The sequence below is a fragment of the Mytilus californianus genome, unplaced genomic scaffold (assembly GCF_021869535.1).
Source record: "Mytilus californianus isolate M0D057914Y unplaced genomic scaffold, xbMytCali1.0.p SCAF_4, whole genome shotgun sequence".
NCBI lineage: Eukaryota > Metazoa > Mollusca > Bivalvia > Mytilida > Mytilidae > Mytilus > Mytilus californianus.
The window spans coordinates 124,630,067-124,654,177 of record NW_026262690.1 but is presented as its reverse complement, the minus strand read 5'-3'; the positions used below and the strand labels follow the sequence as shown (position 1 = coordinate 124,654,177).

Below are 24,111 nucleotides of genomic sequence, written 5' to 3'. Positions count from 1 at the left end.
GAGCTTGACATATTGTTAGGATGTCTGTCGTTTCTTGAAGGCTGTACGGTGATTTTTTAATCAGATATCATTTTGATTATTTGTGTGCCCCCTGTCTCGTTGACGATTTTATCTTTCACCGTGCTTCATAATGATTGCAAAATAAAAGTGAACCATTTCGGACAAAAATCAACAAGTGCAAGGTACCCCAAGCAAACCATATATATTTTCCATTGTATTGTTTTTCATATTCATTGTCATTTATTATAATATATAATAAGCACCTCTTATATTCCTCAAAGGATATTTTTGAAAAGGGTCACTCCATCAGATGACTGCTTTACGTGATCAGACAGAACAGTTCAGACTTTTTTTATTGTGCATGCTTTCACTCATTAGCAGAAATAAGAAATTGGCATATCAATAAAAATCTCTTTTAAGTCCTATGTAATTCTTTTTCATATCTGTTATCCTTCTTAAATGACAATGCCACTAAATTACAGTACATCTCAGAAGTCTTGCAATCAATATCATAATATTCCACTTTATTTAAATATTTTAAGATATGTAGATGTGCGATTGGTCAATATTTCCTCATATAACATCAAACAAAAAGAATGTTTCCCTCTCAATATCTAGTTTCCCGGTAATATTTCCCAGTCAACATTCATCAGATATATCTAAAATAGAGGCGAAAGATACCAAAGGGACATTCAAACTCATAAGTCGAAAATACACTGACAATGCCATGGCAAAAAAATATAAAGACCGACAGAAAAACAACAGTACTCAAAACACAACATAGAAAACTAAAGACTGAGCAACACAAACCCCACCAAAAACTGGGGGTGATATCTAAGTCAGTCTCGTCGTACTCTCGAAAAATATATCGTAATTATGTAAACACAAATACCTGTATAAACAAAGAAAGACCGTGGTGAACCTTCCTACTGCAAGGGATATATATGCATGCTATTCAAATGACGTAGAACGTTCAAGCTCGCCACATTAAGAGCAAGATGAATATAACACTTACAGTTTTAGACGACCACTTTACATAAGTATCCATTGTCTGAATTAGTTCACTGTGAATGATCTTAAGATATCTAAAATCAAATTGATACCAAACTTAGATGTTACGTTAAGTCTCTTACATTTTACTGTTAGTAACCGTTACAATATCCCCAATATCTCTGCCACTGTCTACGTATATTAAATCTTATTAGTTGTAATTTGCTTTGAACTGCAAGTACTCTTGTATCGGTACATTGTGTCAATTGTTTTATGTTAATTGGATATTGTTCTTCGTACCGATCTATTGAGTTCATCCATTTTTTACAGTTTGTTCTAATGTTATGCTGTAACACCCAGGTTAGACGAAGGGTTGATCGCTCATAAACATGTCACATCCATAGCCTCTCACATCTAACTGTCACATCCATAGCCTCTCACACCTGTCACGTCTATAGCCTGCATCAGCTAACTGTTACATCAATAGCCAGTATCATCTAACTGTTACATCTATAGCCTCTCACATCTAACTGTCACATACATAGCCTATCACATCTGTTACATCAATAGCCAGTATCATCTTACTATTACATCCATAGCCTCTCACATCTAACTGTAACATCCATAGCCTCTCACATATAACTGTTACATCCATAGCCTCTCACATCTAACTGTTACATCAATAGCCTCTCACATCTAACTGTTACATCCATAGCCTATCACATCTAACTGTAACATCCATAGCCTCTCACATCTAACTGTAACATACATAGCCTCTCACATCTAACTGTTACATCCATAGCCTCTCACATCTAACTGTTACATCCATATCCTCTCACATCTAACTGTAACATCCATAGCCTCTCACATCTAACTGTAACATCCATAGACTCTAAAATCTAACTGTTACATCAATAGCCTCTCACATCTAACTGTTACATCAATAGCCAGTATCATCTAACTGCCAAATCCATATCCTCTCACAGATTGTTGTAACTGTAATTTGCCACATCTTATTACATTTTACTTAAATAGTCACAGCCTCTCACATCTTACTGTCACAATCACAGACTTTCACATCTTACTGTCACAGTTACAGTTGCTCACATCTTACTGTCACAACCACAGCCTCTAACAACTTACATTTATAGCCACAGCCTGTCACACTTTTATCGGCTCAACCTCTAACATCTAACGGTCATAGTCACAGCCTCTTCCATCTTACCGTCAAAGTCACAGCCTCTTCCATTTTACCGTCACATTCACAACCTCTCGCATCTTACTGTCGCAGTCACATTTTCTCACATCTTACTGTCGCAGTCACAGCCTCTCTTATATTACTGTCACAGTCACAATCTCTCTTATATTACTGTCACAGTCACAACCTCTCTTATATTACTGTCACAGTCTCTCACATCTTACCGTCACAGTCACAGCCTCTTTCATCTTACTGTCACAGCCTCTCATTTCATACTGTTACAGTCACAACCTCTCGCATCTTACTGTCACAGTCACAGCCTCTAACAACTGACATTCATAGTCACAGCCTGTCACACCATACTTTTATAGACTCAACCTCTCACATCTTACTGTCACAGTCACAGTCTTACATTTTACACTAATTGTCACACCTTAATTTCCCTGCATCATCCTTTCATATCTTTCTGTCATTGGCACAGTCTCACACCTTACTTTCACAATCACAGTCTCTCACATCTTACTGTCACTGCAACATCCTCTCAAACCTATGTCATTGTCTCAGAAATTTTCAGCAAACTTCGCTACCAAGTAATCTCAAATTTAACTGTCAATTTCACAGTATCTCACATCCCACATTCAATTGTCACTTTATATCACATATAACTGTCACTACCACAGTATGTCAAATCTAACTGTCTCTATCACAGTATCTCACATAGACCTCCTTTCTCTGCCACATCCCCTCACATCGTACTTGTCCTTGTCACTGTCACGATCTTTACATCTTTCAGTCATTACTGTAATATGTCAAAGCAGTGGAAGAGGATCTAAGGTTACTGCTTTGAACTAAAAATGTCAAAAACTACATGACAATTCACTCTAAGAAATAAATTGTTTAAACTACGGTATTGTTGATACTCCGCATTTATCACTGTCAAAATAAAAACGTTATGGATTCATAATCATTGTTTTTGTAGGTTTTGAAATAGTATAGCCTAAAAGTTGACGTGTCGTTTCTGAAGCTGAAATGCTTCATTCGTGTATGCTTTTATACTCACTGTGGTGTAGTTTTAGTAATCTTTCACTGAACGTGAAAGTACAAACAAATTAAAAAGAAATGGATTTCTAGAAAGCATACTTCCTTTCCAATCCAATCAGTTAAAAAATCTACTCAAACAATTAATGAACTGATAGTTAAGAAATTTGTCTTTTGAACCTATCAATTGTCTCATAAAGATCTCATTTAAGTCCGACGAGATTTCACGGCAGATTGTAAGGCCACGCCTAATTAGGTTATAGTTGTTTGGATTCGGTTGCATCAACCGTTGCTTTATGGAGAATTCTTTTAAAACACATATTTTTTTTTTACACAAAATGTATTTTTTTCAATAATTCAACTGGAAAATATAAAATTAAAATGGTTTTATACCAACTTAATCATTTTTGGTATTTTAATCGTTTACTGCTTATTTACAAAGAAATATTCTTGTAGGAATGTTACACATTGATTGTGTAATGGATGTGATTGGATTAGTCTCCCTTTAAAAGTTCAAAATTATAGTACTTTACTTAATGAAATGTTTATTTCATGTTTAATTTTATTTAAACATACTAGAATAGAAAGTAGCTTTATTGATGTAACTATAAAAGTATTCAAAGTTAATATCACTTCATGTATTTGATTAATATTCATTAATTTGATATTTCTCTAAAACCATATCTTTAGTTTAAGTGATAAGTTTTTATTTAAATCCTGATCTGGTGTGTCTTGGTCTTATTCGGTAACCATTTCGAAAGTACATGTATACCCACTCCATTCATTTCTATAGCAGAATTTAAAATAACCCCCATTCATATATATCACATATGTAGTTCAGTAATCTTTTTTTCGATAAATCTCTGTGCGCTAGTATGTGTGAATACAAAATGCACCCAACACAATTTGAGGTGCTGTTGATAAATAATCAATTACATTATTTTCGGTCTTTGATTTCACTCGTAATTCAATAAATTTTACTTCAGATACATGTTAAATGAATAATTTACAAATTATTCCGATTTATTCTCTTTTTTCTCAGTAAAATTTTACCTCACTTACAACTTTTCCGCCATCTTGGACATGAATCGTCGCTTAACTTAAAACGGTGCATTCCGGTATATTCCGGTTTTATATTTTTTTTAGAAACGAACGAAAATCCTGTTCCGGATGCCAGAAACGAACTAAAAACCTGTTCGGATGCCAGAAACGAACGAAAAACCTGTTCGGATGCCAGAAACGAACCGACTCACTCTCCACTTTAATATATGAGCCGGCAGTGTAACATTGCCACCCTTCTCTAATACACTTTAAATTCAGTCTAATTTAGACTACAGCTCGCAGGAATCCTTAATGACTTTGATTCCACTCGAGTTATTTAACAGCAACTACATTGGCATTATTTTGGGTACCATTTACTAAATTCTAAAACACAACGCGAAGGATACATTTACATTTTGACAATAGTTTTTGAATTACTATTCTATGTCTTCTATTTGAATTCATTTGACTTGAAATACTTTTTTTTTCATCTTATTTGATTTCGTTTGTTTTATTTGATTGTTGTACATTTGTAAATAAATTGTTGAGTTCTATTTGATTTATGTCTCTGTTCAGCCAAAATATGATATCAGGTATCCCGATGATCGAATAGGGACGAAATACTAGCCACTACACGTCCCGGGAGGTGTCGACACTGTCTCCCTCCTGTTACAATTGTATCTTTTAAAGTGATATGAGAAAATCATATCTCGTTCGTGTTTCCTTTCTTTTTTCTTTTCATTTTGTTTTTTATTTTACTATTGTTTTTTTTTAAACAAAATAAAAATAAGAATTGGCGTAGCCTAAGATAATGACAGATCAATATTGTTTATCAGGAATTTCTAAAGACCTGTCACGATATGACTATTATGCTTCTGATCTGCAATGGGAATAAATTTAATAAATCTATTTATGGATGACAAGCGATTATATCACACAGAATAATCTATGTGAAGTTTTTCTTATGTTGTAAAACAATAATGCAAGGTTTCGATATATGTTTTTGCCATTCGGTTTTTTGTAGCAATCTATTTATCATGTGTTAACGGGTAAAAGATCGTTTTTCCTCAAGATAGACATTTACAGAAACATGTAATAATTTCATATAAAAATTCAAGAGATATGACCAACATTTCAAAATACAGGTTTTTATTCAAACGGTAAATCACTTTGGGATGATTTATCTTTTTTTTACAGAAGACATGCACAATATTTCCTTTCCGAACGATATTGCCATTAAATCCAAATGAAATTCCGAAAATTGCTATTTCACGAACCTTATTCGTTGGATATTTTAAGTTAAATAGACGGTTTTATTTTTTTCTCTCTGGTTTTTCTGTTTACGGTGAAATTTGTTTGCTTTGACAAATAAAGGTCAATAACTTTTTGCTGAAGGTCACACCAGAAACAAGTGTCTTGCGCACTAAAATTAAATATAAACGTGTGTTTCCAGGATAACTTTGTGCACTTATGGTGGCAGCAGGTAGCTCGAAACAAAACGTAAAGGCAAAATACATTTAACATCCGAAGTGTTTCCTGGCTTTATCTTCACCCGGAATGCTCAAACACAAAAAATTGAAAGCCAAGACTGTATAAAACTTGGAATAAGTGAGGGACTAAATGACCAAAAGGGACATAAAAGACAAGCCAAATCAATTTAAGGTCAACTTTGCCTGAAAGAGTGGGAACCGTAGTGTCTTCAAAATTTATCAACGGAGAACTTAAGACATTCATTTTATAAATCATGTCAATACCGAAACACTGACTAATTAGCTGATGATACCCTCGGGGACTAGCAGTCCACTAGCAGTATAGATTGATTCAATATCTTAATATAATAGAAAAACAAAGGATATAGGGTATCCATCCATAACACAAAATCAGTACATGCACAGCAAAAACACACAGAAAAAGCAAAGGAACAGTGCTTTTATTGCTAGTATACATGTACCCAACATAATTGTAGATATTGCACGTGATTGAATGACTAAATGTAAACGTTAATTTTTTCATCTTTGCTCAATTACAGTTCCTATATTTAATGACCGTATTTGATTATATATAGGCAATTGATAAGATCTTTAATTGAATTAATTTGTAACGAGTTGCGAGCTTCTTAACTTCAATATTTCATAAAGTCAATAATATGATTATTTTTAATAACCTTTCAGGGATAAAATTACGTCTACAATCTGGTTATTTTTTTTATTAGGAAAATATTGCGATGGCTTACAACAACAGTAAATAATTTGTTTATAAATGTATAGTGACACTAAAGCTGTTTAGATTAATGTTAGCTTTCGGATTAAGCAGTGACAATTAAGGTCCTAGGAAAAGATAACAGAAATTATCCCGCAAAATCCTTAGAATTGTTCTTATCGATTTCGCTTCATTCTTTTTTGCATATAAAGATGGTATCGAAGAAAGCGTATGAAATAGTAAATCCTTTGATGATCAAGGTGAAAATGGGCTGCAAATCTTTTGCTCGGTAGGTTTTCTTAGATATAAATGTGATTGTCAGTGGCGTGGTGATGATGTCAGTTAAAGATGTGGTATTGTCTATAATAAATAGTTGGTCATCTAATCAATGTTCTAGTGACAATATATGACATGCAATTCAAGGAATTAATGTATCGTTGAATATGGGTGATGCAGTGTCGAGATTTACGGAATTATTTCCTTTTTCAGAGTCACTAAATTTATCTGCCAGCCGATTACAACGGGAAAGAGATAAACCGGAAGATACTAGAAGCCTCGTTATGGGACCATTACTTCGACGTAGACAATCGGAACAAACTAAATTTGTTGTGCCTCAAATTTTTGTGGATTATGGCAGTAGAAGAACTTCTTACGCTTCAGATTACATGAGGCGATGTTCAGCAGAAAGCGGAAGTAGTCGACGTACATCGTTAGCTTCCGGTGATACGGATAGACGTGGGTCAGGAAGTAGCTTAAGTAGCAGACGAACTTCTCTTGCGTCTGATGCTGATCGTCGGGGATCTGCTGGAAGTAGTATCTCAAGTAGGCGAACATCTTTATTGTCTTCTGAATGTGCATCACGACGAGGTTCCGGAAGTAGCAAAAGTGCTAGCAGTAGAAAAAGTTCTGATGCCAGCCGGTTTGGCGACACTGACGAGTTACTAGCCGGTAAGTGTAAATTGTATTATTTTTTTTTCTTCGTAACATTCTGATCGCCCACGGTAAATAATATTTTTCACACGGAAGTATATTTAATCAATAATGTCTAGTTGTATAAGCCCCATTACTGAAAACAGAGAGTTGACTGCTTAAGTTATATCACGATAAGAATTATAAATCATGATATAGATGACAGTTATTTTGTTTCAACAATGTAGGGGTATAAATATTTTGAAATTATTTGTCTAAAAATCAATGTCAAAAGAACAGCAGAAGTTACCAATTGCAATGAAATCGAAATGATGGGATTTGTTTTCTAAGCTTTAGGTCATTGGTGGTATACTATGGTTGTGTTAGGGGTAATACGAAATGTTCAGTGTAATAAATGAGGGTTTGGATGGGGGTCCTTCATTTCTGTATTCTTTAACTTTTAGGCCATTTTTCTCTATTCCTTATACTTTTTGCCCATTATTCTCTATTCTTTATATTTTAGCACCTCATTACTTGTATTCTCTATCCTTTATTTTTTTATTCCATTTTTCTCTATTCTCTATATATTTTGCCCATTATTCTCTATTCTTTATATTTTAGCACCTCATTACTTGTATTCTCTATCCTTTATTTTTTTATTCCATTTTTCTCTATTTTTATATATTTTGCCCATTATTCTCTATTCTGTTAACTACCTAAAGACACAATTTAGCGCAAAATTCAGAAAAAATAAATGCTAATTTTAAATTTGTTCCTAGATAATATGCTGACCAAAATCTGAGAACTTTGCTTTATGACTGTAATAAAAAGCTGGAGAATCGATTGATTCTATGACCTAAATCAAGGCTGCTTGCAAGATATACGCACTATCAGCATTGATATAAAACAACCATACATATTGGTATTGCCTATTGGGGTGTCTTAGTCTCTAAAGTATCCCCCTTTTTGTAATTGTTTTTTAATAACCTGAAAATGGTTAGACATTCCCTTTTCCAGGTAAAACCTTTCTGGATTTGTTGATGATTAGGAAGTACACGTGGAAAGCCTTATAGGATAGAAAAACTTATACCATACAATTGAGAATGGAAATGGGGAATGTGTCAAAGAGACAACAATCCGACCAAAGAGCATAAACCAGCCCAAGGTCACCAATGGGTCTTCAACACAGCGATTAAATCCCGCACTCGGAGGCATGCATATTCATTTTGTCTAAATAATTAAATGAAATAATTATGATCTAAGATTGAAAATGTCAACTTTATAATAGCTGATCGGAAATAAATTACTCATATTGACTGTTCTGTTCCTGTTAAGGACAGCTAACGTATATCACGTATTAGACAGTCACTAAATTATAGTTATTATATAACAAATCATTGTAACTTTGTCATCGTATGAGAGGATGTAAATTATATAATTACACCATTTAAAAGACTGAAAACGTAAAATTAACTTATAAAGCGAGCATATTCAAAGGTTGAGGGGTTTGACACGCTTTTGTGATGTGGAATGTAGGTAGTAAAAAAGTATGGATGTGGGATATATAGGGGTAAAAAAAAAGTGGAACCTGGGATAAAAAAAAAGGGGGAAAAGTGGTCAGTGCGAAAAACTACAAAAATGCAGGATTTGGGAAATGAGCACCCCGTGTCACCTCTTCAAAGTTGATATTAAGATTAAAATAACATATAAATAGACCCTTTGGTAGGGAGGGGCAGAGATCCAATTTGTCTATGGTAATCACGCACACAATCGTTGCTTTTTTCTACTATGTAATAGAAGTAAAGACTCAACAAAATGATGCATTTTAAAAGGTCATGAGACTGCAACAGCTAATTCAAATTTATTTTTGAAAAACAAAACAAAACTTTTTTCATAATCTAGTAATTCAGTATGAAATAAAAGTACGAAACTTCGACGATTTGTTTGTCTTGAAATGATAAGACTTAAAATATATGAGTCTATTGAACATGGTTGGGCAAGCACAGTGAACTTTACAACTTAAGGAAATTAATTCTAAATAATTAACGACACAGAAACATGTTGATTGTACTTTAAAGCAATATCTATCTAAAACAGTAGACAAATAATGCGGTAGTCGGCGTTGTACTGAAATAGCGATTAATTTTACTCTGGTTACTGCTCTAGTGTTGATGATAATGCTTTGTTTTTGCATTCACAAATTGATCTCTGTTTTACATGCGATTTTCCTTAAATACAGGTGACTAATGTTTATATCGTCCTTTTTAAAATAATGAAAATAAGGAGCTATGGTATGATTGCCAATGGAATAACTATCCACCAAAAGGCCAAATGAGCAAGGATTCAAGCAACTACAGGCCACCGTATGGCATTCAACAACGATTAAATCCCATACCGTAAAGTAAGCTATAAAAGGCTCCGCAGGAAAACGATATGTGAAACAATGCAACAGAAAAAACTGATGGCATGATTTATGTTAATATAATAAACGAAGAGCATCTACAAAGACGGCAACCAACGAAAACCGCAGACACCTTGCAAGGAATGGACGCATACAGAATTTGGTAATATTTCCCAACAACCTCCTTTTCAAACGACTGATATATGACCAAACTATATAAAAAGACATACATAGGTGCAGTGGTCAACCACATTCCTAAGTGTAGAAACATGCACTATCTTAGTACTATATCAATGTGCAGAAAATGACTCCCAAATGACCAAACTATATAAAAAGACATAAATCGGTGGAGTGGTCAACCACATTCCTAAGTGTAGAAACATGCACTATCTTAGTACTATATCAATGTGCAGAAAACGACTCGCAAATGACCAAACTATATAAAAAGACAAAAATCGGTACAGTGGTCAACCACATTCCTAAGTGTAGAAACATGCACTATCTTAGTACTATATCAATGTGCAGAAAACGACTCGCAAATGACCAAACTATATAAAAAGACATAAATCGGTGCAGTGGTCAACCACATTCCTAAGTGTAGAAACATGCACTATCTTAGTACTATATCAATGTGCAGAAAACGACTCGCAAATGACCAAACTATATAAAAAGACATTAATCGACCACATACTTAAATGTAGAAGCACGCACTATTTAGTATTGAGCGTAAAGAATTGTCGGCTCAGATGTATCAGAAAGGTGATATGTATTTGTAAAGACTGTTATCTTTGTGAATTACCTTGTTAAAAATCTGACTGAGCTTGTAGATCTAAAGGTACAAAATGGATTTAAGAAATATCTCACAAACATGTATTTTTCCTGATTTAATGTGTCATATTTGTCGGTGGACCACGTAATAAATTGAGGGTAATTTTGAAAACAATTTCTCCAGATTTTCATGCCTCGTAAATTTTTTTTCTCATTTCTGCCCCAATTTTTTTTTACTGCAGCCATCAGTATAACATTCGTTTCCGGTGGGAATTATAATGATTCCACCAAACAACGTCTTCAACTAAACGTGATTTTTTTTAAGGGGGGGGGGGTCAATTTTTTTTTATCATTTACCTCAAATCTTGTTACAATTTACAAATATTATTTTATCCAGAGAATAGGTCGATCGCAAAGACCTCCTAAATACATTAGAGAGTGTCGAGAAACAATATATTCTTTAAAACTTGTAATAGAATTTACAATTCTCACTGGTAGTGATGCGGTTTTAGTATTCATTTTGTATCACTTCAAGTTTCACAATACAGAAACACAACAAAGTATAGTATATTCGATTTGAACATACTATTTCACTAATATTGAAGAATACTATCAGGAGTAGAATCTCATTGCACGAGTTTGCGAGTGCCATTTGATTTACAACAAGGAACAATATTACGCCAAAAAAAAATGGTGCAATGATCTTAAATACTTATAATATAGTACCAACTATTTCAGTAACATGGTGAGTTACAAAATAGAAAAGAACATAAATTTTAGAAGCCTAATCGTTTAAGCTTGAGTGACTTGGAACCTTAATTTCTATATAAGTTGCAAAATATGTCATGAAAAAATTTATAAGTTATATAATAAGTTAGTTTTATAGCCAATCCCAAACTGAATTTATTACTCTCTTGAGCAAGTAAAAGAAATAGTATTGTAAGGTGTATATGATGTTCCACTATTACATGGAATGCAGTATGATGAACATGGGTTGCATTACCTACTACTTCCGGTTTTGTTCTTAGACTTATTGATGGATTACCCAGTGGAAGTGTTAAGGTTTCAAACCACCCATTCAAAACCACTATATCATCAACCAAATTTTTCAATTTTTACATCTTTTTAAATATTTTACCTTAATTTTAACTTCAGAGAAACCAGGTATATTCTGAATTGTACATGTATCACATTTCTATATGCCAACTATCAACCAATGTTTAAAGTCTTGCCGTGAAACACCACCATTCTGAAGTCAACTGCTACTAAAAATCCTGGTTTTCTGGAAATCTTAAATAAGTATACTATGCAGCGCATTAATCCTCAATTTTTAATGCAAACTCATGGGCAAGTTAATTTTGGCTAAAAATGGTCTACATATATTTCACTTTCACCGAAAGTGGTCGGACGCTACTATCGAGAACATGACATATAAAATATATATCATAAAATCTAGCAATATAACATAACTATAGAAAACTTTCGTTTTTTGTTTTTTATTTTATGTTTGTTCCATGAGTTATTTGATCTGCCGGTAATAAGCTCTATAAACGAGTCATGAATAATACAAAAACATTAGACAGGACAGATGATGCTATTTAAAATCTCTTTCTTGACCTAAATGTCGTACTTACATGGATTTTATAGCATAATTCATTATAACCAATAACACTACATCAATCGCAGCCAATCCCATGAATATTGTTGCAGGATCATAAATATCATTTGCCTGAATATTAAAGCCTGCTGGTAGGGGACGCCCTGTTGGATTTCGGGGGGGGGGGGGGGATTTTGAAAATGAACATCATGTCCTGGTAAGACCAGGTTGACAATATAAATTGTGTACAACAGTGAAATGAACAGATGAAAATGAAAATAAATGAAAATTCAATCCGCAAAAAATCCTCCTACGCTGCAACCCCCTCCCCTCCCCTCCCCAAGAATATCAAATGGCCATCCCTTTACCGTCAGATAGCTTCACGTTGTGGTATATTGTTTACAAACTAAATCATAAATCAAAATGTACTACAAACAGAGGGAATCCTGTTCATTATGATGTGTCAAAATAACACATAAGAGAATTGTTCCTTCGGCTGTTCACGAACTGCAACTGTGCATGTATCTTCATTTATATATAAAACTTATCCAAAGGGTTTTTACACATCAGAACAATGAACAGAAATGAACACAGTCCTATAATTTAGTTTCTGCTAAGTACTTGATAAATTATTTTGAATTATATTTTTGGATTTTTTATGAATGAGTGTTTTAATTTAATATCTAAAATATTCTTTTGAAACAATATTACGACTAAATATTGTGCATGTTGAAACTAACAAGTATTTGTTAATGGTTAAATATCCGTTTCTTTTAAGCATAAATACATTCTGACTTGATAGCAATGAAAATCATTTTTATCCTGTGAAATTGATATTGAAAAATACTCAATATTAAACTTGATAGGATAATGATCATCATTTTTATGCGTTGATGTGTAATGAGTTTTTTCTTATGTGCATTTAACATTTTATTCTGAAAATTGTTTACAGTTTGGGCACATATCGTACCTTCTCGTTGTCTACACATACTTTTTCTAGAAAATTTATCTACAGACCAAACATTGATGTTATTGTGTTTCTAGGAAACAAGTTCAATATCGCACAACCCAGTATAGATACGGGTTGATCAGAAAACATGTGTATAACACTAATAACATTTTTTAGAACAAAGACTTATATGAAATGACAAAATAAGCCAATGCCCTGATGACAGCATTTGTCTGTTAAGTCATATAAATACATATATGTGTGCATATGCTATTCGTATTCGTATTCGTATAACGTTATGTCATAAAGAAGATTTTTCAGATTTAAAAAAAAAACTTCTTGCTGAACAGAAAACAACCAAAATCGGCTTAGATGAACTTTGTTAGCTTAGTTTTAGCATCATCCTATATTGTTTCTGAATGGATTACTGGTATTTATAACGAAATTGTCTCATAAAAATCTCGTCAGTACCGAATGTGAAACACTATCTACTGGTACCTTCGAGGACTGATACCCCTAAAGCAGTAGCACCGAACCAATAATAGTACTAGATTAGACACGTGACAAAAGTAGCCAAATACAAGAAATGAACAAGTTTTTCTTCTTTCAAAACTAAAGTTAAGGATTTCTTTGTTGTTTTTGTTTGGTTTGTTTTTTCCTTTTGTTTTGTTTTGTTTGTTTTGTTTTGTTTTGTTTTGTTTTGTTTTGTTTTGCTTTTTTTTTTTGGGGGGGGGGGGGGGGTGTCATTTTGTAATTAACAGTCGCACTTTCTACGGCAAAGAGTAATTGTGTATCGAATGTCACTCTATTTTATAGTACAAGTTTATCAAAGCTATGCTTACATTATCGAAATATATTTGTAATAAAACTTTATCAAAAATGGAGTGAGAGAAGATACCTAGAAAAATTCAAAAACCCTGAGTTGAAGAAAAAAAGACAATGTAATGTAATGGTCAAATAAGAAAATATGACGAAAAGAACAGTCCACAAAATCCTTCTCAGAAAACGTCACAAAAGTCATAAACAGGATTCATCAGTACACTAATTTAAGATCATTGTTGACATCTTGGCAGTATTACATTATTGCAGAAAACTACATTATTGTATAAAATTATATTATTGTATGAAACTACATTATTGTATAAAATTACATTATTGTTTAAAATTACATTATTGTAAAAAATTACATTTTTGTATAACATTCTATCGTATTTATTGGCAATAAAACAGCGTAAGTTTGAAGGGACTTTTTAGTAAATTTTCATTTACTTTGTCTACCAATCAGGGGAAAAAGAAATCCCCTAGTTTCACATACCTCCCCCCTCTCTATCTCTCCTGTATGATAACCAGGAATGATATCAGTTGCAATCAAATGCAAAGACCGAGAACAACCGATAATTCAAACAGTCTCCCTAACAACAATGGAGAATAATATTGGTTTCTCAATCTGTGTGTATTTTCTGTCGTATTTTGGTGTATCAAATAAATATATATATATATATATATATATAGGAATGGAAAATGAATGGTAAAGAACACTGCAGGAGGTTCTATACAGTTGCTGTGACCATTATATGTCTATGATGTTGGCACGATTTAATGTTATTGACATGTACCCAAAATGTTCTTTAACCTGACTAAATCATTAACGGAATATCAAATGGAGTCGTTGCGGATATCATTAGATACATTCCCACTGTTTCGTACGCGATTTCCTGCATTTTCTTTGATAAATTTAGATTTATCATGAACTGAATGACTTTCATTTATACTTTTAAAGTAGAAAGTTATTATTTTTAGCATCACTGCTAACATAGATGAAACATTGTCAATAATAATACTTAACTCCATAGCTCTTCATTTGTATCTTCTCTATATCTCTCTTGCGATTTGAATACAGTGCAAAGTAGTAATCTGAGACAGTGTTTGCGTCTATTCTTTTATTAACTTAAAACAAATTTGCTTTTATGACATTAATATCAACAATCATATTTTGTCTAATGTTAGGTTCTTGTATCAACTTACGTCATCCAATATGCCAGTTTTAAAGTGCTTGCAATTGCAAATCAAAACTGCAGGTTTTATTGTCATATTTATCTTAAACAGATTGAATATACCAATTTGACTTCGTTAAAAGGGAATCTTAAATCAGAATGTTATGGATATAGAGCAAAATCAGGCAAAACATTATTGAACAGAGAAAAAAGGGTTGATAAAACATTAAAAAAATTAGAGATTAATGCACAAAGAAAATAAAGAACAGAGAAAAATGGCGTTAGAATTCAATCAATAAAGAAATGAAGATCCTATTCAAGGCCTTCATATACAAACCAGGAAAAGCAGAAACAATGAGACAAGTGTACAGAAAACAAGAAAAGACGTAAAGTAGAATTTTTCATATCGTGATTGTTTTTTCAAGACGTGTTATCTTTTCAAAACAAAAATAAATGTTGATCGGTTGTAAATGCAATAGATAAAATTGATTTACTTTTTGCAAGTATAAAGGATTAAAATTTGAATGGAAAACTTTGAGACAGTTTTGGCTCAAAGAATCGTTTGGAATAATTTCATAGTCACTATTCAGTTTATTTTTAATAGAAATAGTTATGTAGCCAAATTCAATAGCAATCTTCTGTTCTTTTTTAGTCACTGATAATAAAAATAAAAAATAAAAATAATAATAATGAGAATTTGTAAATTTGAATATACGGCTTCGAAATTGAATCTATATAAACAGCAGATACTTAAAACACACAACAGACAAGTGGAAAAAGCACGGAACAAATTGCTTTGATCAGCAGCAAGCGTTCGTTTTGATATAAAAGGGGGAACAAGAATAATTTCAAATTACTTTTTTTCATTTTTTGAAAAAATAGAGTTTATTTACATTTATATCTGTTTAAATAATTAATGCTTATGAAAAAGTACTTGATTTTCATTTTTTTTTAAATATGTATAAGGTATATTTTATCATATATGTTGTATACTATAGTATTATGTTTGACATTTAGTGAAGCAAATCTGTTAATTAAAACGAAACAAATATATTCATTTTAATTCAAATGAAACATTAATCTTGCGGTTTAATGAATACATTATTCATAGCACTAAGTCACATTAAATGTTAAAACCATTTGTACAATGTAGAAAGCTTAAAAATAGTAACGATTTTTTGTAATGCTACCGTCAGAATTTACTCTCAAGTCTGGAATCTATATTTTTAAATTCAGATCTTATCTCGAACATGAATATCGTTTTGTGTCTAATTAGTATTCTTGGAGATTAAGGCACACAATATTAAGATAAAGCGAGCTTATGTAGGAAATATCAATCAATACTTCAAAACATGTCGCCGACGATTATAATTATAAAACAGTCGTTACTGACAATTGGTTTACAATCTGTTCTTTCTTCAGATAGTTAAGTTGTAATATAAGCGGTGATATACCTTTCTAATTGGAAAACGCAACGGAAATTCAAGTCGTTCCCGAAGCCGTATCGATTACTGTAAACCGGATAAATTTTACGTAATTACTCTAAGAATCACATAAAAAGTTTTAATTAAGTTCACATTTTATCGTCGTTGATTAAAAATTTACGACATTACTAACTAAATATTTACGACATTACTAACTCAATATTTAAATAACCCTGTCTGTCTTGAGGTTAACTTTGCTGTGATTTTTTTGTCGTCTATAATGGTTTTTATTTTTTTATAATTTTAATTATAAAATGCCTAAGGGTAAAACTTTTAAAAATAACCCCGTATTACATATCATTTACGGAATAAGTTACTTGCTTTCGATATTTAGAAAATAAAACTATGTTCCTGATTTTGTTGGTTAAAATAACGCAACGCGTAGTACATCCACAATTCTCCGAAATATTTCCCTATCGTCAAATTGGCCATTTCAGAATCAAAAGGACTATGGGTAATTTAATTATTCGTACCCCAAAATAAAAATAACGTCACGTCATTGGTTGAATTTCCATTGTTTAGGACTTTTTAAACCAATCATGACGTTTTGGTGAACACTTTTGAACATATTACCCAGAATGCATTAGATTCTAATACGGCGAATTGATAATATTCCTCATCGTTTCTAATCAAATGTCCTCGCTGTGACGGATGTAAAATTCGTATTTTTGAAATATTGTTCAAAACATTTTAGAAATTCCAATTGAAGAAATGTAATTATTTCAGAGGTGACATAGGTTTTCTTAAATATTCTATTTAAAATTTGCTTTTCAATTCTATTCAAACAGAACCGATTAGTATTGTTATATTAGATATTGGATATGAATTATGAATAATATAGTCATGTAGCGTAAACATAGATAATTATACCAATCATTCGATTGCAAAACATAAACGAGTACACCAATCAATCAATTGCAAAACATAAATGAGTACACCAATCATTCGATTGCAATACATAAATGAGTACAACAATCACTCGATTTCGAAACTAAAGTAAACTATCGATTTATCGGCGATTAGTGTTTGCTTTACGTTCGATGGCAAATATTTCATTCATGTTAAGGACAAGAAAAAATTAACAATAAATACAATTGGTAGGTCTTGTAATATGGGTAGACTGGGATGATTGGCGGGAAATCTTTCTGAATTAATTGTGATTATAAATACCATTATTTAAATTGGCTAAGATTTTACTATGGTCATCAGTAAGGTGATAGTACTTTAACTTCTAATAACTGACAAAGTCTTAACTAATGTAAATTCAGAAATTATTGCGTACATTTATTATTGCGATTTTTTAAGAATGGATAAAAATGCGAGATTAATTATTGCGATTTAAGAATAATCTTCATACAAATACATGTATTGTATTCAAAATGCGAGTTCTTAATGTTGCGATACTCACCTAGTCGCATTATTCGCATTACTAAAAACCTTTATTTTATTTATTTTTTTTAATTTTGAATTTACTAATGTTCAATTCCTATTACCTAGTGTTAAGTTTTCTATGTCGTGTTTCGTCGATTCTTAGATATAAGAAGATGTAGTATAAGTGCCAATCAGACAACTCTCCATCCAAGTCACAATTTGTAAAAGTAAACCATTATAGGTCAAAGTACGGTCTTCAACACGGAGCATTGGCAGACACCGAACAGCAAGCTATGAAGGGCCCCAAACATGACTAGTGTAAAACCATTCAAACAGGAAAACCAACGGTCTTGTTTGTTTGTTTGTTCATCTTTCTTCCCTGGCCAAGGTGTTGCCTGTATATCTTCAATTGTTGTTTATGATTGCCCTCACCCTCCTTGGTATCTTTTTGCATTTTAACCTTGATATAAGGTTTTTTTAGAACTTAAATTGTAAACTCGATGTGTAGTCATCTAATATCCCCTTTTATCCATAACTTAGGTCATGATGAAAATAAAGAAGATATGGCATGATTGCCAATACGACATCACTCCACAAAAGACCAAATAAAGTTGAAGGTTAACAACTATAGGTCACCGTTCGGCCTTCAACAATGAGCAAAACCTTACCACATATCAAGCTAAAGGGTCTGAAATGACAAATGTAAAGCAATTCAAACGAGAAAACTAACAGCCTCATTGTATATTTTTTTAGATTATTCCGATTCTGAAACCATTGAAGAGGATTACATGGCAGAGATGGCCGAGATGAACGAACAGGAAATGAGACGTTCATCGTACGAGGAACCAATTGGGAAACCAGTCAAAGAAAAGGACCGCAGAAAATTATATCGACGGAGTCATTCATTGGCTGAAATTCGACGTCCTACGCATGTGTTTCTTCCCGAAGGTAAATTATAAAATGGGGTTTGATTCATGTCATTCATTGTAACTTTTGTGAATATTTCTTTTAGTAATTTAGTCAATTCTTAAATGTGTTTTTATAACAAGTTGAGAGGTGTGATTGAAAAAAAATGAAAAGTTTTACAATTTTAGCAGGAAGTTAAAAGGGTATAAAACGTATGACTAGGAGGCCAGATGAGTCCTAAATTTAGAAAAAAAACAGTGTATTGTTTCTCCTTTATTTTATGCTTTGTATCTGAATATAAAATATATTTATTGTAGAGCTATTTATGCTTTCGAAATGTGTATGTCCTGTATCGAGCAACACTGCCGTTAGGCTTTTCAAAATACACATTGTGTTCATTAAAGGGGCATTAGCTGTCAAATCCATTTTCACCGATTTGACTTAAATTCTCATATTTGATTTATAACATACTAAAACGTATATCCAAATTACAAAAAGTCTAAAATAAACAATTAGCAATGCATGGACTCGATAATACATATCGGCAGTTCGTTTGTATTTTAGTCTAGACGCCATCCAATTAACCATCGAGATGACATCCGAAGACTGCCGATAGTCATATAATCCGATATAAAATAAATATAAATATAAATAGATAGCGACCACGTGCGATTGGGTATTTGTAGGTCTGTTTGATTTCATATTATAGTTTAATCATCGTTTTTACCTGTATAAGAATGATTTCCCTCACCCTCCTTGGTGTCTTTTGCTTTTTTTAACTTTGATATCAGGTTATTTTGATAATATTTTAATGTAAACTCAATGTGTAGTCATCTAATATCCCCTTTTATCTATTAATTATGTCATAATAAAAATAGAGAAAATATGGCATGATTGCCAATACGAGACCAAATAAAGCAGAAGGTTAACAACTATAGGTCACCGTTCGGCCTTCAACAATGAACAAAACCTGACCACATATTAAGTTAAAGGGCAAATGTAAAGCAATTCAAACGAGAAAACTAACAGCCTCATTGTATATTTTTTTTTTCCCAATCGGATCGAATCAGTCAACGAAATGGTTCAGCATTGTTTCACTTTCAATATTGACATTCTTATCCTATTGATAGCTGAACACTCCTAGCACATGCGTAAGCCATCTCTATAGCTAAGAGGTTAATTTAAGTTCAAATGAATACGGATTCACATGAGGTCTAATTATACACTTGCAAGTCAAAAGTACATGGGCGATGTTTTTGAGTTTGTTTTGACAAAGTTGGGCCAAACAAATCGTTATAACGAAATATTATTTCAAAATTCCGCTTTTATTAATACTTGAAACAAACAAAATCGTATTTTAATTTTTTGTCTAAATCGTAGCAAATGCCCCTTTAAATCAAATTAGGTGGACATTTTTATCATTATAAAAATGTATCAATATCAAAGCACTGACTTCTTGGAAAATAATAACTGCCAAAATTGCCATTAAACCCGTAATGGTAACTTAACGTTGTTGTTTTGTTTTTATTTTAGATATCGTAATTTACTTTATGAAATCCCTTTCATACATTCAAGAGCATTAACTTTGAAATAAATCGAATGTCATTTTCCATATCAACAAAAACATAAAACAAACTATTTTGAAACAAACAAGCAATGTGTTTACCACAAAAAAAATTATCAACTAGTAACGTATGAAATATAAATTGTGTTTAATTAGAAAAACGTCATGTATATAATCTTTTGTCCCCTGCGTATGCAAGTCGTATAACTTTCCCCGCTATGTTGACAATATGTTTACACGTATAAATCTATTGTTTCATGGTTTGTCTATAATCTACAAGTTTTAACGCCTCCGCACTACACAAAGTAGAGACTTAATAAGGTGTCTCATTAAAACTTCCAAGGAAGCATTTGGTACTTGGAAATTCCGAAGTATAGCTACTGGCTATACAGGAAACGATTTGGAAACATATGAATACAGCTTGCAATTATTAATATAATTCCAACCTTCCGACCAAAGCTAAATTTGGATTTAATTATGCAAGATACAAGGTACAAGATATTATACTGTTTGATAAAAGCCGACAGTAGAATGAACTGATTTTGAAAAAAAAAATACTCGCACATCCCGATTAAATATACCATGACGGTGCCATGCATAGTTTACTATACAGTATGGGTGAGGTGAAAGCTGAATAGTGAGTGCCCTATAGTCGTAATCATCGTCTCTTATTGATAGTGGTCTGTTTGGCAATCATACATAGTGGTCTCATTGGCAATCATACATAGTGGTCTCATTGGCAGTCATATAAAGTGGTCTCATTGGCAATCATACATAGTGGTCTCATTGGCAATCATATAAAATGGTCTCATTGGCAATCATATAAAGTGGTCTCTTTGGCAATCATATAAAGTGGTCTCATTGGCAATCATACATAGTGGTCTAATTGGCAATCATACATAGTGGTTATTGGCAATCATACATAGTGGTCTCATTGGCATTCATACAAAATGGTTTTATTTACAATTATACATAGTGGTCTAATTGGCAATTATACATAGTGGTCTCATTGGCAATTATACATAATGGTCTCATTGGCAATCATGCATAGTGGTCTTCTTGGCAATCATATATAGTGGTCTCATTGGCAATCATACCACATCTAGTTTATTTTTTATATTTACAACAACGTTAGAAATAAACTGAAGGCATTGCATTAATTGCTAAAGGAGCGAAACAGATTGTGTCGTCTGAGTAAGTGTCTTTTGCGTCGATCTCCTGCGTCTTCTGTTATAAAATGAGCACTTGATGCGAATACAGACTTGATTAGACCGTTGGTTTTCCTGTTTGAATTGTTTTACACTAGTCTTTTTGGGGCCCTTTATAGCTTGCTGTTTGATGTGAGCCAAGGCTCCGTGTCGAAGGCCGTACTTTGACCTATAATGGTTTAATTTTTACACATTGTGACTTGGATGGATAGTTGTCTGATTGGCACTCATACCACATCTTCTTATTTATATCAGCTAAAAATATCCTATTGTGTCCTACTCCATATAAGATGCCAGTCTTATAATTAGATATATCCAGTGACTGCTGGGAACAAAAAGGACATAAGACTCATCAGTGACTGCTGGAAACAAACAGGATATAAGACTCATCAGTGACTGCTGGGAACAAAAAGGATATAAGACTCATCAGTGACTACTGGGAACAAACAGGATATAAGACTCATCAGTGACTGCTGGGAACAAACAGGATATAAGACTCATCAGTGACTGCTGGGAACAAACAGGATATAAGACTCATCAGTGACTGCTGGGAACAAACAGGATATAAGACTCATCAGTGACTGCTGGGAACAAACAGGATATAAGACTCATCAGTGACTGCTGGGAACAAACAGGATATAAGACTCATCAGTGACTGCTGGGAACAAACAGGATATAAGACTCATCAGTGACTGCTGGGAACAAACAGGATATAAGACTCATCAGTGACTGCTAGGAACAAACGGGATATAAAACTGATCAGTGACTGCTGGGAACAAAAAGGATATAAGACTCATCACGTGACTGCTGGGAACAAAAAGGTTTGAAGGCCAAATCAAATACAACGTTGAAGAGAATTAAACAAAACGAAAATTCGAAAACGTTGATCCAAATATGACTAAAGTAATCTATGCTTTGTGGTAGATAAATAACGAGTGTTTCGAATAATTCAGCATTTTATAAACTGTACAGAAAAATGACTATCCATACATCTATGTTAGTAGGTCTCTTGAGGAGAGTTGTCTCATTGGCAATCATACCACATCTTCTTATTTTTCTATATAGTAATGATATTCTATGTCAATATATAAGTGTTGCCTACTGGAACCAGATATGGTATTTTTAATATCATGTCTTCATTAACTAAACTCTTCATAGATACTAGGCTTAAACATTTTGTACGTCAGACACACGTTTCGTCTACAAAAGACTAATTCGTGACACTCGAATGAATCAAGTTAAAATGAACACATCTTTCTGAATGTCCTAATTTTTTCCCAAATGTTTTTAAAGTTGTATAATGTAATCAATGTTCTATCTTCCTGAAAATGAAAAATAAATCATCTATAAAAATCTCCAAAAAAAGTTTAAATGTGAAAAAGAAAATCACTAAAGACTTCACAGCGGTATATACATGCATATGGCTTTAAAAGACACGATTTCCTCTTAAATGCCGTAAATAAAGTATTAAGGTGGTACATAACACTACAGGGAGATAACTCTGTAAAAATCAGCTGAACGTTTTAGCCACGTTCTTTTGTTAAGGAAATATTAAGCTTCTAAATGATCAAAATTAGTGTTTGTCAAACTGCTATATATCCAATTAAATTTTTCCGATAAAGTGTGTAGTTCAAGTTTTTAAAGATTTTTATATCTTTGTCAAAGGGTCAAAGTAAATATTTTATGAAATTAAAACAATCCAAATTAATTTTAGTCAAGGTGTTTGGTACCACCTCAAAGTTTAAATTGTGGTATTACTTTCCGCTCAACATAATTTAGATACGTGTATAATATGTGATAACATTTATTGTTTTAAAGTCTGGTTTGATATCTTTCTTTTGTTTTGCAATTATCTCCCCCTTGTCTACTCAATAGGATAATTAAGGACATCAATACATTTACTTGTGTTACAATCCCTCTCTTCAGAATTGAGGTTCCTTATTGTAAAATCATAAACATTATATAACTTCACAGATCACAAGGAAAATGTCATTATAGCGTCAACTTGTACGGATTTAGTTAACCAAAAATAGAATTTATTTAATAAAATTGTGATGTAACATTATCAAGCGATTCCCTAAAGCAAGAAGAAAGCGCAAGACATTGCTTTTGAGTGAAAATTTTGTTACTCCTAAGATTTATTTCAGTCAGACAATGAAATTTGTAGATTATTGTATATTCAGTGACGTCATTTACAATTTATTGTTTTGCATAAATGCCCTTCAGAACATAAATATTCAATAAAAGAAAAATTGTTTCGATATTTTTATAAGACTTTGTATAACTAGTTATCATTCATTAGTTTGTGGAATTTCATTGCAGAAATGATGAATAACAATAAATTTGATAATTTTTTCTATTATAGATTAACATTGTTATACGTCTTTGAACTTATTTTCTAACCGAACAATATTTTGCTTGATTCTTATTTATGACAACGTGTAAAAGAGAGGCGAAAGTTACCAAAGGGATGTTCAAACTTTAAGTCGAAAAA

At 32.5% G+C, this 24,111-nt stretch overlaps 1 protein-coding gene across 1 annotated transcript in view; it reads left to right on the top strand.

Moving 5' to 3' along the window:
* LOC127739337 (rabphilin-1-like) overlaps positions 1-24,111 on the top strand; it is a 75,292-nt gene that overhangs the window by 27,854 nt on the left and 23,327 nt on the right. Inside the window, exons 3-4 of the mRNA XM_052251014.1 lie at positions 6,956-7,414; positions 18,693-18,887. Of these exons, the coding sequence (XP_052106974.1) occupies positions 6,956-7,414; positions 18,693-18,887 (654 nt within the window). The remainder of the gene's footprint in view (positions 1-6,955; positions 7,415-18,692; positions 18,888-24,111) is intronic.